Raw genomic sequence first — 14,389 nt, forward strand, 5'->3', positions numbered from 1 at the left:
AATCAGCTTCAAACATTGAAAGATTGTTCTCCAAGCTCTGAAGTTGCTGTCTTATATAGCTGTTGTGTTTTAAGGCCCCAGCTCGGAGCCTGCAGATTTCCTTCCAAAGTGCATCCTGACTTACCTGGGTGTATCTTGAGTATATTCCTACTCTACAAGTCTTGAGTTGTGTTTTTGGGGAGGAGGGGACCCGTGACTTCAGCAGCTTATAAAGAACCAAATGTAATAATGAGTAACAATAGCGGGATGAGCTGTTTGTAGCCTGTGGGGAACTGTGAAGCTACTACTTCATTAACTTTTGCTTTATCACCCCCTTAAAAGTGCTGCATAGTATTTAATATTGAGTAAACCAGAAATTTCTCAGACTGTCTCTCATTGAAGTGATGTGCACGTGCATGTTTTTCCAAAGATTTTAAGGAGTGAGTGGCAGTTTGTGGCCAACCTCTGCTCAGAAAAGGATTTTTTTTTTCCTTGCTCTTAGTGTTTTTCCCGAGGCTAACGTAAATCTGTAAGGGAAGTGTTTTCTAAATGGTATAAGCAGAAGTAGACTCCTGGTGACATTTCCCCCTCTGACTTCTATGTTAGACGCCCCAGACGAAATCTCGGATCACCGCTAGATTATGTCAAGGTTAATTGTTTTATTTCTATTTCAGTCTGGGTCTGCTAGCAGCTTGGAGGGTCTAAAGTCACATTATATGGGTGTTCTGCAGAGAAAGGGAGCAGTTGTGGTATTCTACGTGCATCTGTTTTTGAATTGTATATTTGAATTAACTTAAGTTTTCAACTTGATAAGCTGTCACAATGGGATTTTGAGGCAATGAAGAGCAAAACCAGAAGAAACTTGCTGCTCCCACTCAGGAGAAACTAGGTCTGGTCACTTCATGGTAGTGGTGGTGTGCCCAAATTCTGTGCTGAGGCTTTGTGTGTGACTCCACGGAGAGAAATGCCATGGCTCAACCATCTCCTGATCCCTCTCTTCTTCAAAACTGAGGGAAAACCTTAGTTGATAATGAATTATACCTTTTTTTTTTTTCCTCCTTTTTGATTTTACAATCTTTAAAGTCAGTAGTCTTTTATCCATACCCTGTGTTTTGGAGCAACTTCATAACTTTCTGAACTGATGCATATTTTGCTTTTGTGGACTGGGGAGAAGTTATTCAGGGCTAAAATATTGCTGGTTTTCATACTTTACATTTCAGAGTTATAATTCTGATGTCAGTGTAAAGTTTCTGAGGGTTTGCGTGTTTCTACATCCTATGCTGCCTTCCTTTCAGAACTGAGAACTTTTAATTCGTGTGTTAGCCAGAAAAAGGTTTGTACTGCAGAATTAAAAAAAAAAAAAAAAAAAAAAAACCAACAGAAAACTACAAAAAGTGACGGAGCGCTAGAAAAGGACCGTACTCTTGTTTGGTAAACTTACAGTATTAATTAATAGGAAAAAATATCTGCTCTTTAAAAATTCAGAAGTAAGCTTTTCCAGCTGAAGCCTAGAAAAATCTTTCACGTGGTCAACTCCACTACTCGGAATAAGAGCAGAAGGTCAAGTAATTAATTTGTTAATGCTTGTTAATAATTTTTACAACCTCACACATAACTTAGATGTTTTACAGCTGATAAAAACTAGCAATAAAAGAGCTGGAAAAAAATCCTATCTTTCAGTTGCTGGCAATATATAATTCAATCATGGTAGAAAATCTGTAAATATAATTGCAAGAATTTCAGTTTGCGCATGCAAAACTTTTGCCGTTACGTAGTTCAGCAAAAGGCATTTGTCTAGATTGGACACTTTCTGATGGCTGGCTGCTTTGGGAAAACTGTGTGGCGTGGGGAGAGTTAATGTGTGGTGGAGGAAACACGTGTTGCTGCAGGGCGGTAAGAAGGCTCTGGTGAAGAGCATGCAGTAGTGGGAGGGTGGGAGAGGGCTGGAGAGCAGCCGTACTCATCGCACCTGGCTAGGGTTTTGGTCCCCACTCAGCGACATGAGAAATCAGATAGACCTGCTGGCCACTGTCACGGTTTTGGGAGTCCTGGAGCAAGGTAAATGTCCTTTCTGTAATGCTAGGTAGTATTTAGCTAATTATATTGAACTTTGTGGAACTTGGTTCCTGTATTTTGCTTGGAGTCTCCATGGAATGAAAGTTGCTGTTTTCCAACGTGATTAAATGATGTTTGGCTGTTTGCAGTGGAAGTGTCGTGTCTGAGGAGGTTCATTATTTAATAGGGACTAAAGTGATTTGCAAACCTCAAAGCCAGCATCCTAGAAGGAAATGAAATTTAAGTTTTACTTTGAAACTTAAAACAATTTTAACAATCAAATGTCTTTAATCTAGGATGAAATTTTAGCAGATAATTTGTAACTTGGAGTGGCTGGAGGTAGCCAGAATAAAGGCAGGTTAATAAATAGGCTGACGAAGAGGTCAGTCTACAAACATATATCGTATGTATATGGAAAAGAGCATCACATACGTGCGTATCTCCTCTGTGACCAATGTTGTTATGCGTTTCATTCCTGAAGCTTTGCTGCACAGAGGAGGTGACAAAATGAGTTGATAGCACAGAGTAATTTGGAAACTAATGCAAGTCCTGCTGGTCAGAAATAGACACACACATCTTCAGAGAAACTCGTCGACTTCTTGTAATTTAAATAGATGTGTCTGGTTTAGACCGTTCAGAAAGCAGTAGCGGTGCTGAGCTGTCTGCCTCTTGGGTTTCACTGTGGGTCCTTTGGGCAAAGGCTTCTCCCCCCTTGGGCTTCAGCTTCCATTTTATTAAAATCTTCATATTTCTGTAAGGGAAGGTTGGTTTGTGGGTTTTTGTTGTTTGGTGGTTTGTGTTGGTTGTTTTGGGTTTTTTTTCTTAACTGAATTAATTCACTGTAGAGCTATCGCAGCTCTGCTTACAAATGGATGTGACATCCTGAGCAGCTTGATGTATTTTTAGCCGTCAGATGATAAATCTTTTAATATAAGCATTATTTAAACCACAAATATGCTACTTGAAGAAGAGTTCAAGATTTCTGCATTATCAGTAATTTCCCCTCAAACAATTTACAGAGAAATATCTGCAACTACCAATGGAAGATACTTTTATCTTATGATTTTATTTTTTTTTTATTAAACTAAGTGTGGATGGAGGGAGCATTTAGTCTGCAAAGAGAAGACATGAAGAAAACTTGAAATTGAGTTACGGAAACATTGCTAAGCCCTTCCATTGGGAAACCCTCAGTAGTACATCCTTAGCTGGTTTGTCTTAAATATATATTTTTATGAGAACTTAAAGGTTCGTTTTTTTTTTTAAAGTTGCAGCCTTAGGTATTTTACTTTTACGCTATGCAAGCCCTACGTAGGTGTGAAGCCAGCCGATACATAGCAAGCATTGGCACCCTCTTATCTACATTACATCGGGCAAAGTAGTCTCGTTTTGTGGTCTCTGCGTGGAAAGGCAAGGAGCAATTACAAAATACTAAGTTTCCTTTCTACTAGTAGGAAATGTATGTGCTAATGTCACCTTGATCCAGAGCTGTGCAGTAGCTTTTCTTGCATATTTTGAAAGGACGTTCCGTAGGTGAGTTACAGATCTAAGATTCGTCCTGAGAAGGCAGCACTGAAACATGGATGTGCGCTGTACGTACAAATACTTTTCCATCGCATCCTGATGTAGGAGACGTAATGTAATGGCTGAGCTTAGTACAGTGTTGGTTGATTTTTATTTTCTTAATTTTCTGGAAGCCCACAGTTTCTGTATTCTTTCAAGTAACTTTCCCCTTTCAAATTTATTTACACTCAGTTTAGCAAAGCTCAGAGCTTAGTGCTCTGTAGATACATGCCCCTGCCCTGCGCTGGGCGCTGTACCAGAGAGCAGGACAATGCTACTATAGTTATCCCCCCCCCCCCTTTTTTTAATGGCTTGAAATAAAGCTTATGCAATGTCACCGTCAGTCTCCACAGAGCTTGTTTGCCAGGTTCACTCAAGTGTGGCAGATATCAGCTACAATATGGTTTCACAAGTTTGTGGACATAACCAAATAGAGAATGAAGGTCTGGCTGGTACTTCCACCGAGGAGCAAAGTGCAGGGAGAGCTCAGCCCCTATGGACCATGTGGGAATCCACGCAGCCGTTTAACCTCGAGACATGGATCACAAAAAACTAATTTGAAAGGTTCTGCAGAGTAGATTGAACTCTTTTCCCTAAAAGTCCACGCTGAGAAGGCTTACGCAGTTTTTTAACACATTCAGAGAGGTGCTTTTGGAAAGGGATTCTGCATCCTTAATGCTTCACCCGTACACCAGGTTTGGAGGGCAGCTAGCCATCCTCCACAAGGCTCTTGCTCCTCTTGGGCGGTTGCAGGACTTGTCTGAATATTTGCCCTTGTATACAAGCAAGACGGTAAGCATAGAGTTGATGGAGAGGCTGGGTCTGAAAGTATTCTTGCGGTGCCCATCAGCCACAAGAATGCTACGGTAGGAAGGGTGCAGATGGCATGAAGCAGGGTGAAGACCCTTGCCCAGCATGGTCAGGCTTATGCCACGAGCCAGAGCTGCGCAGCACGCAGTAACCTCAGCTCAGTCCATGTCTAGAGCGGTGGCTGGGATGAGACCCTGAGGGTATTAAATAGTTGTGTAGAAGAGATGTGGGTATCTGATGCGAAGAGGAGATAACAGGATGGGTCCCGCTTTCATCATCTTTTTCCCAGCCGCTGAATTGCAGGTTGTGTGTTACTGCAGACCCAGCTCTCTGGTTTCACGGAGGGGATGCTGTGTTGCATCCTGCCAGATCTCAGGGGCAGGACGACCATAATCAACGTGCTACACACGAATTTGGGGGGAAAAAGCAAACTTGTTCCTCCCCACTTCTCTCTCCCAGCATCTCTTGTTTAGGGCTGGGTCACTGCACGCACTGTGGAAGACACTAGAACACGCAGATGTTTTCCTAAATGAATGTCTATGTGTATTTAAATGGATAATATGTTGTGTAATGCACAGGTCACACAGCATCAGATTATTTACATTCCTAATTCCCTTTTCTTCTACATATGTTCTAATGCTTTTCTGCAGGCACGCATGGATCTATCTTGTCTTTAATCCTGCAACATCTGTCCCTACTTTCCCTTCTCCTGCTGTTCTGCTTTTATCTCATTTGTTAGAATGATACAGCCCACAAAGCAGTCCTTGCAGCCTGGCTGCTTCTCTCTCTGTTTAATGCTCTGGAAACGTTGCTACGTTAGGACCTTGCTAATCCGAGGGACTCGCTTAGCGGCACGCTGCCACGGCCACCAAAGTAATTGTTTTTCTAAGTTAGTTTTCTCCTATATGAAAACTTTAATTTTCAATAAAGGCAGCAATGTAGTGGTGCACCTACATCTAAACACTTGAAACATCAGCAGTCATCCGTGGGAGTAAGAATGTTCATCAAATAGTGAAACAGTCCAAGTGTTCATGTTAACAAGTTTCACCGTTTTGAAGTGACTTTCCGTGTTCCTCACAAACGTACAGAGCAGCGATGTAGGTGGTACCCGGCCCCAAACTCAGCACAGGCTGATAGTCACTGGCGGCACATCTGCTCCTTGAACTGCTCTGCTTGAGCCTTGGGGTTACCCTGCGGGAATGAAATGGAAGAAATAATCACCCCCTTCCCTGCTTCCTTCTATATTGCCATGATTACCAGCATCTCTAGTTCACTTAACCATGATATCCCAGTGCTTCAGGGTTTGGATGCTGCTCTGTGATGGGGCCATCCTTGCACAAAAGCTTTGTGCCCGCTGGGTATAGTGGGAGGCGTTCTACATCGTTCCCGTCAGACTGGCTGAGGGTGTGATAATACTCTAAATGCAAACCATAACACAAAAAAAAGGATAATAATTCTGTGATGGGGTGTGGACTCGGTGCCGGCCTTCCTGCAGGACCAGGGCGTGTTTGATCAGCTGGGGAGCAGCACCAAGGGCTCTGCTGCTGCGCTGGGCATGAGACTATGCAAAGTCTGCGGCACGCGTGCTCTGCTGGGATAACCAAATCTGAATTTAAAGTACAAGCATGAAATAAATGGCACATTTATTCTTGGTCGTGTGTGACAGCCCTGGACTATGAACCCAGGCAGCATCAGCTCTTTTCCTCTAACCACTTGCTTGATTCCAAGCTAGATAAAGCTTGGCTAAATAAAACCCTGCTGCACTGTTACTGTTCCTGTGTTGTTCTTCTTTTAGCCTATTTTGCGCTGCAGGTGATCTATGCCCGGCGGAAGTACAAGATCTCCCCTCCTGAGACAGCAGGTCACCCTGAATTTGAGCGGATCTTCCGAGCTCAGTAAGACTTTGACTTTTTTGTGGTGACTCTATCTAGATATGAGTTAAGTATCACTACCAGGAAAGACTGAAGTCACCCTCAAGGCACCTTTTCACTTACTGCTACTGATACTAGATTGGTTTTTTAATGCTTTGCATGCAGAGGTCTGATTTGGAACACTTTGCTCTGGCTGGAGTGTTTCTGTCCATCCGTGATAATCCTCCTTCTGGCATCGTGAGAGGCAGCCAAATTACAAATTGGTGGCTGTATGGAAGAGGTGCTGAGCATTAATGCATTATAATCATTAAATTTAATATTAATGTTGGCTCCAAATTGCGAGAGTAGCTGAAGCTATGTTAATAACCTAATATTTGCTTGTAAGTTTTTGCTGTTGAATGAAAGCAAAGGGCCTTGCTGGCAGAACCAGCTATGAGGAGGTTTTAATTTTTTTCCTTTTTTTTTTTTTTTTTTTTTAAGCTATTGTACTCTCAAAGTCGGTACTCATGGGCCCATGCCGAGGGCTGTTTCTTTTTGCTCTGTTCCTATGGAGAGAGCAATGCTGTAGCTAAACTGGAAATGCTCACAGATCCCTTCAGCTTCCAGCAAGCACCAGATTCCGTCTTCCATCTCGGTCGCGTTGTTTTGTAAGCGATTGAAAGGAGTTGGCCAGAGCTGGTTTGAAGGGTAGCTTGAGCGCAGCACTAAATCCCGAACAGAGCAGCTGCGTTTCCTTGCCAGCGTGCAGGAAACATTTGTGGAGTGACAAAAACACCCGCTTCTGTCCTTTTGCGATGCGGTGGAAGGCCAGCCTGCATGGGAGGCATCAGCCTTTGGTAGCTGGGCAGCTGCTGCTGAGGCTTTTAATTAAATCCTGGGCTGTGCATTCACTGTGTTGTGCTGTGGGCTGCGGCGTGCTGGGAAACCCTCTGCTATATTCTGCAGAGGAGGCGACTTCAGGGAACTTGGGTTTGAGAAGGTATTTATTTATTGTGGGCTTTTTCCTCCCTTTATTCTTATCCATTTGTATCCTTTTCCACAGGGAAAAATTGGTTTGATACATTAAAAAAAAAAGGGGGGGGGGAAGGTATTGATTTATTACTCGTGGAAACCTGGCAGCCTTCCCTTGCTGAAGCTCAAACTGCATTTGCAGCAAAGGTTCTTCAGACTTTTTCCAGCTCCCAGTCTGGCTCCATTCCCTGAGGCTTGGTAAATTTTTGGCCAAATTTAAGATTAAATTGCCTGGGGAATGGTAAAATATAGGAGAAATTGAGAAATAAAACCATTGTCTTTAATAGCACAGCTCCCACCGTCCTTTCTTGCAGAAAATCTGTTATTTTTGTCAGTAAAAGAAAAAAGGAGGAGGAAAACCTGGCTGCAGATCTGATCATCTGCTGAATTTGATCTGGGAGAAGGCTCCTTCTTGGAGCATGACTTGTGTGACACCCAGATTTGGGCTGTGCTCACCCAAAGGGAAGAGAGTGCTCCTTAAATAATGACAAGGAACCTCTTCCCGTGCAGCTTTTAAGCTGTAGCTGCGCTAGATGTCTGTGAAGGCACCATGCGTGGGGCCAAGGATGGAGCCTGTTGATGGTCCAGCAGAGACAAATCTCCTTCTTGGCCACAGCTTATCGTTGCAGGGTCCACGTGAATGTGGGTGAGGTGAACGCTGTGTGTTGTTTGGGTGCTTTTCTTCTCTAACGTAGAGATATCGGGTGTCCTTTGTCGCAGAGAAGGCCCTTTCTCCCTGGCACAGCACACCAACATCTCTTATCGGCCCTTTCAGTTTGCTCCAACGTGCATTTCCAGCTCACCTCTCTGGTCTCGGTTAACCAGTCTCTGACGTACAAGGATGCGGTTTTAACGCTCATCTCTGGTTCTCACCAGGGCGAATTGCTCAGAGTACTTCCCGATCTTCGTCTCGCTCCTCTGGGTTGCTGGAATCTTCTTTCATCAAGGTAAGGGAGATGGGGGGAAACTCCAACCCAAACCACAAGGACAAACAAAAAAACCCCAATTTAAATCAACCAAAACCCCCAATTTAAATCCCATTGCGATTCAAGCACGTCCTCTCTATACCCGTGAGGCTGTTACTCGAGGAAAGCAACGTTCCCCTGTGGCTGGACGGGCCGAGGAGCCCCCCAACTCCAGCCTGCATGAAGCTGCTGGTAGCAGCTGAGCTGGTGTCCTCCCCAGAGGAGAGGTTTGGCGGCATTGACAGCCCTCGCTCCTTCGCCGGAGCCCGGCTGTTCGCCAGTGCTGCTTCTCTTAGATGAGATCAGGCTGGCGTGAGCCGCCAGGGCAGCAGCAAGCTGAAGCAGAGCTGCAACGCGGTACCCAAATTGCTAGGTCAGAACAAGAAACCATAACCCAAACAATTTGTCATCCACCGTCCATCCTGTACCAAGTGGGTTTAGGGGATTCGGCTGCCACCACGGGGAAGATGTGAGGAAGGATTACGGAAGGAAGCGTTGCAAACCCAAGTCCCAGGGCAACTTTGGGGGACAGAGAAGTTCATCGCCCACAAAAAGGGAAAGAAGAAAACCCATTTAAATTCCCATAGCGTTTTAAAGCTGAGTCCTTCTGCGTTCAGTTCTCGTGGCCGTGCCCCATCTGCAGGGGGAAGCGGGGGCATGGGTGGCTGAGCTGGGCAGCATCCGGGGACACCCGGCCCCATCAGGACTCAGCTCCCCTATCCCCCGCAGGTGTGGCCGCGGCGTGTGGGCTGCTGTACCTCTACACCCGCTTCAAGTACTTCCAGGGATACACCGTGGCTGCGCAGGGACGGTTAGTACCCGGCTCGGGCTGTGGGCACCCCCAAACCAACCCAGGGAGGCTGAGTGCAGGATGTGTCCCCCGGGGCAGGTTTCCTTCCCGTGGGTGGGACTGACGGCAGGTTTGCATCATCTCCTTGTCCTCCCCTCGTGGCCCCACCAGCTCTTCCCCAGCACAGTCTCGGAGGAGGACGGAGGACGCCAAGCTCCTGCCAGCATGCTTCATGCCCTGGGTCAGCTGGCGGTGTCTGACGGTGTTTTCTCCCCACGCAGGTTGGGGCCGATGTACGCCAGCGCCCGGCTGCTCTGGCTGCTGATGGGGCTGGCGGTGGCCGGGCTCCTGGCGCACTTCCTGCTGCCCCGCTCCTCCGCATGGACAGCAGCGCTGGCACGGCCCCTCCAGCTGCTCGGCACCTGGTGAGCAGGGCTGTGGCTCTCCCAAAACCACTGCTCGCCCTCGGTGGAGGGGAGGGAGTTGCATGGCGTGGTCGGTGACCTCCCCAGCTCTGTGCTTACCTTTGAAGGGAGGTGGATGCTGGCACTCCTCTGCTTGCAAAGCTTCAGAGATAATGTCCCTTCTAGAAAGCAAACGCTGCCCAGCCTCTGCCCCTGCTGATGGGCTTCACAGCACCGTCTGCTCTGAAACCTCCAACGCCTTCAGCTCTGCCTCGTGGAGCACGGGTCAACCCATATGCTGTCATCACTCCTTACTGCTGTAATGATCTATGTTGAAGGACCACACCATGGGTACACAAAAAATAAATTATTTTTCTCCATAGAACTCACCTGTGATTTTCAAAGGTGTTTGGGGACCGGGTGTGAGCGCATCCGAGGGTTAGGGAACTGGGTTGCATGGGAAAAGCTCCTGCAATTAAAACTAACCTGAAAGGGGGTGAGGATGGGTAAGCTTGTCTAAAATGTTATTTAAATTTTGGGAAAAAAGCCTGACTTTAGTCCAAATGCTAATGTCTGTGTTTGGCATTGACTTGAATGATCTTCACGTGGCCCCAAGGTTACTTATCACCAACCCAACAGCAGGACTTCGCCCTTTCTCTGGATTTCAACCTCTGCTGCTATCTCAGGGTTTGCAGGTATCACCCAGGCAGCTCTTTGTGAAGTTGTACGTGGGAGTAAATAAAGCAACGTATTTTCTCAGAGAACTGTTCCACAAGTGCATCCTCGGCTGTATGGGTGCCCAAACACCTTCCTTGGTCCCAGCAAGGAAAGAACTGACCAACCTTTCTTTTTTTAATAACTGATGAAGTTTCCTGTGCTGCTGGGGCAAAAATACCAGTCTCCCACTGGGCTGCTCCAAGTGCTTTCCCCAGCATGAGCAATATTTTGGGAGTACTGGGTATTTCATAGAATCACTTTGGCTGGAAAAGGCCTTTAGGACATGAAGTCCAACCATTAACTGGTATGTGTGAGTGCAGAGGAATTTCTGGTTTGGGTGTAGGGGCTCCAGCTGGTCTCCCTGCCACGAGTGACTCTCACAGCTGCACCAAAGGTTTAAATTTAGCTTTTATTACAGTGCACATTATTTTATATATTTATATAGAGAGATGTACTTGAAAAATCAAATGTATCCAATAATAAAAAATACAGCACGTTAAAGTAGTATAATGCATTCCAGTGTATAGCTGAAGAGACATTGGGATTTACACTAATCCCTACTATGTTTGAACTGGGCTACTTCTGCTTTTCCCCCCCCCCCCCCCAAAAAATTCACACCAATCAGTAACTCCAATAGTTATTTAAAAAGATGGTTTCTGCACTCAATCTCAAGGCATGAAGACACTGGAGACTTCACTGTGAGTTAAGGGGCTGTGTTCAATGCTGGCAGGCACAGTGTGGCATTTTTTTTTTTTTTTTTTTTTTGTTTTCCCTGCCATACTCATAGCTCCAACCCCTTTGGATTTGTTCCTCCTCCACCGAAGGAGGGTCAGTCTTCACCCTCGCTTAATCCTCAGCTGTGGCCAGAACCATTGCCCGAGCGAAGGCAAGGCAGACCTCGGTCCCTGGCCGTCTCCATCCCAGCACTCCTGCGGGGTCAGCCAGCAGGACTCGACATGACCGAGCCCCCGCTCTGTCCCCAGATACAGCCGGCGATTGCCCTGTCCTGGGCTGAAGGTGCTTTTAGTCCCCACAGTTGCTAAAGCTCATCCCAACCCCAAACTGTCCCCCCGTGTCGGTGTGGCCTGAGGGGCACACACAGCAGCCATGCACCTGAGCCTGGCCCGAGGAGCAAAGCCAGCCCCCGGCATGGGATATTGGTTTTTGCTTTTTGCTCTTCTTCCAAAGAAGATGGCGTCCTGGCCCCACAGCACCGGCTGGGGATGGTGGTGCCGGCCTGGTAGCTGGTTTGCTGAGGCCTGTCAGCACATGCCGCCTCACCGGCGTGGCTGTCCTCATGCCCGGGCGAGGCGCCGCGGGGAGGAGGGAGCGGGAGGGGAGGGAGCAGGACCAGGGATCCACATGTGTGTCCACCCTTCCTCACACCCACGTCACTCCGCCTTTTTGATAAAAATCTGAAAGGAGAGAGGGCTGGGATCAGAGAGAAGCAAGGGGAGGTGGCAGGGAGCCCCAAGCCTAGAGCTGGGCAGGGCTGGCCCTCCGCCGCCAAAACTCAGCTTACCTCGCTCAGGATGATCCACACCGGGGAGTCAGTCTGGATGGACAGCCTGATGGCCTCCAGCGGCCCGAAGGACGGGTCCACCTCGCCTTCCGCCACACCCTTGGAGAAGGAGCCTGGCAGGAAGAGCACAGGGGTGACGTGGGGACTGCGCCCTGGCAGCCAGCCCCCCCACCCCCCCGCAGGGAACCACAAGCAGCCATGGCAGCCCCTGACATGGGAGGGACGGGCTGAAAACTGGCACTGTGGACATCAATACAGTGCAAAATGCTACACTGAGGGGGAACAAAAAAAATAAATCAGCTGAACAAAACAAAATGGGGAGTGTTTGGCTACATATCACTGCTGTGCAAAGGGGGAGCAGAGCGGTCTGACGGCAGCACTGTCCTGTAAAGAGAGGAATGTCGGTTCAGGATCCACGCCGTGGAGGCAAGTCTTACATCCCTAGTGCTTGCAAGGTCTCAGCCTCTTGCTATGTCCCACTTTTGGGTGTGGGTTGGTTTTTTTGGTTTTTTTTTTTTTTGTTGAAAATGCAACTGGGAGAAACCAGATAAATGGCAAAAAAAATGGTAAAAAGCTATGCGTGCCAGGTTTTTCTTTTACTTGTCTAATTAAAAAAAAAAAAAAAAGGTCTTAGCAGGGAGACCAGGGCTTTACCACGCACCAGCAGGTTCCCGTAGGTTGCAATCACTTTTTCTTGTCCCAAGGGCAGGACAAGCACTAAAACAAGCTTAGGTGGCAGGAGACAAAGTCCAAGCTGCAGGTGGTGTGTCCCGAGACAGGCGGTGGAGGGAGAGCGCAAAATCGTCCACAGTGGCGGTTTTTAAGACCAGGTTAGGCAAATGGATAATCTGAATAATTTGGTCCCAGCTCTGAGCAGAGGCAGGCAGAAACACAGGACTGAAAACTACGTGAAAAGGACAACTAGTCTAAGAGGGGAGGGAGGGTGGTGGAGGAGAGGAGACAGCGACAATTAAATCCTGTTCCAAGCTGGCTCGTAGCAGGTAGAAATTACTCTTTGCCAAGCAAACAGCACTACGGGTCTCGGTTTACTTGAAGGGGAGGATACAGGCTGTGTTATCAAACCCAGCAGGCAGTTTACCACCCCGCTGTACCTATCTGGATGTAGCCATCTGGCATCCTGCGGTACTTGACAGCTGTGCCTCTTCCCTCCTGCAAGGCTTCCTTATCTGACTGCAGGCTCTGCGGGAAGGAGAGGAGCTCTGCATAAGGCCAGTGGTAAGAGCCACCCAAAAGCCCCAGGCAACAGCAGCAACCACGGAGCTGCCCTCACCAGCAGCTCTTGGCATCCCGTTCCCCCGTCTGGCACCCCAAAGCCTCGTGCCCCAAAATGAGAGGACATTTGCTGCCCTCATGCTGCTGCTTCCACTGCACCATCCTGGCTCCATCCCCTTCTCTGCAGCCGTCCCACCCACCTGAGCATCCCCTCTGTGGGCACACATGGCTCCACAGCGACTGCTCAGGGCAGCATCCCCACTCCCAAGGTGGTACCACACCAGGCGTGACCCCCCCAGCTCCCAGCCAGCACCTCTCAAAGGCACTCGAGTCTTGTAACGATCTTCCTGACGGCTTTAAGCAGTTCCCTTCTCTCAAACCTCCTTTGCTTCCCACTCCACCCCCACCTCAACTGTCAATAAAACACTTACGTCAAACGGCAAAACCTCCACAGTCGTATTGAAGAGTTTGTCTTCTGGGTGCTCGATGTTCCCGCTGCGGAAGAAGAACCTGTGACAGAGAGACCAAAGCCATGGAAACCCACACTGAGCAAGGGGGAGGTCACAATGGCTTTCACCCCAACTGAACCACCAAACAGCTCAACCTGAAAGATGCCTTCCCAAAAAGCCCATGGGCACATGGTTTGGAAGGAAACCTGCACCAGATTAACTAAATTGTGGATTGCTGCCAGGTGCAGGAAAGTAAAGGGCTCTGGCAAATGTGGCCCCACCAAAAAAAGGGTCAAGTTATCCTCCCCCCTGGAAGAACACCACTCCCTCCTCCTGGGCATCCAAGCAGGAGACAGGCAATAAATTCAGTATGAGCCAGAAGAGCAAAAGGAAATTGTTTCTGCATGCTCCAGGCTGTCCCCATGTCCCCCCCCCCCACTGACTCTCCCCAAGCACTGGCCTTTCAATGCGGAGCGGTTTGAAGAATCTGAATCTGATGAAGTCTCCGGCAGTGGGGGTGAAGGCCCAGAAGAAGTCCTCCCGCAGGTAAGCCTTCTCCAAGGTGAAGTGCTGGTAGGTTTTCAGGCTGGTGCTCACCTCCGCAGGAGGGTTGACATGCTCTTTCCGCAGGGCCTGCTTGCCGAAGTCCTTGTCCTTGGTGGGTGAAAGCAAAAGGGCAGAAAAGGCTCATGAGCTGCTCTCACCTGTGAGGAACAGGGGTGCCAACAACAAGGTTCCGCAAATTGACAGCTCTTGATTTGCACAGCATGGAAGGATGAGGGACGGAAGTGATCTGGGGAAAGCACCAGGCAGGGCAATGCACGGCTGGATCCCAGGAGGACACAACTTCAGTGGCGGCACAGAGAAGCACCACTGCTCTGCGCTCTGATCCAGCACCAAAGAGCCCTTCATTGTCCAAGCATCCCTGAATGCGCGTCCCTGCCCCAGGAGCTCTGCAAACAGTCCTTACGCCTGAGGAGAAGGTGGCTGGGAGGCTGATAATAGCATAAAATGGCTGGATTA

The 14,389-nt window shown here is 48.0% G+C and overlaps 2 protein-coding genes across 3 annotated transcripts in view; one reads left to right on the forward strand and one right to left on the reverse strand.

Moving 5' to 3' along the window:
* The first annotated feature begins 1,869 nt into the window (after nucleotides 1-1,869).
* Nucleotides 1,870-9,827, forward strand: LOC129212672 (leukotriene C4 synthase-like). 2 transcript variants are annotated; one of them, XM_054841596.1, is made up of 5 exons: nucleotides 1,870-2,037; nucleotides 6,200-6,299; nucleotides 8,163-8,233; nucleotides 8,981-9,062; nucleotides 9,323-9,827. In XM_054841596.1, the coding sequence occupies exons 1-5, from the start codon at nucleotides 1,980-1,982 to the stop codon at nucleotides 9,468-9,470; spliced, it is 459 nt and encodes a 152-aa protein (XP_054697571.1). In that variant the 5' UTR covers nucleotides 1,870-1,979; the 3' UTR covers nucleotides 9,471-9,827. The 2 variants fall into 2 exon arrangements, with proteins under 2 accessions (XP_054697571.1, XP_054697570.1); XM_054841595.1 differs by lacking the exons at nucleotides 1,870-2,037; nucleotides 6,200-6,299 and adding an exon at nucleotides 6,474-7,254.
* A 928-nt stretch (nucleotides 9,828-10,755) lies between these two features.
* Nucleotides 10,756-14,389, reverse strand: part of MGAT4B (alpha-1,3-mannosyl-glycoprotein 4-beta-N-acetylglucosaminyltransferase B) — a 51,932-nt gene continuing 48,298 nt past the window's right edge. Inside the window, exons 11-15 of the mRNA XM_054841754.1 lie at nucleotides 13,827-14,020; nucleotides 13,349-13,427; nucleotides 12,797-12,884; nucleotides 11,685-11,797; nucleotides 10,756-11,577 (exon numbers count right to left, since the gene is read on the reverse strand). Coding sequence (XP_054697729.1) covers nucleotides 11,554-11,577; nucleotides 11,685-11,797; nucleotides 12,797-12,884; nucleotides 13,349-13,427; nucleotides 13,827-14,020 — 498 coding nt within the window. The 3' untranslated portion in view covers nucleotides 10,756-11,553. The remainder of the gene's footprint in view (nucleotides 11,578-11,684; nucleotides 11,798-12,796; nucleotides 12,885-13,348; nucleotides 13,428-13,826; nucleotides 14,021-14,389) is intronic.

This window comes from Grus americana, chromosome 14, assembly GCF_028858705.1.
Source record: "Grus americana isolate bGruAme1 chromosome 14, bGruAme1.mat, whole genome shotgun sequence".
NCBI classification, from domain to species: Eukaryota; Metazoa; Chordata; class Aves; order Gruiformes; family Gruidae; genus Grus; species Grus americana.

Excerpts from the sequence above, each read along its gene's own strand:
- LOC129212672 (XM_054841595.1), top strand. The coding sequence starts at position 7,070 with ATGCGGTGGAAGGCCAGCCTGCATGGGAGGCATCAGCCTTTGGTAGCT. Across the intron at positions 8,234-8,980 it reads TGGAATCTTCTTTCATCAAG|GTGTGGCCGCGGCGTGTGGG; the intron begins GTAAGGGAGATG and ends TATCCCCCGCAG. Across the intron at positions 9,063-9,322 it reads ACCGTGGCTGCGCAGGGACG|GTTGGGGCCGATGTACGCCA; the intron begins GTTAGTACCCGG and ends CTCCCCACGCAG.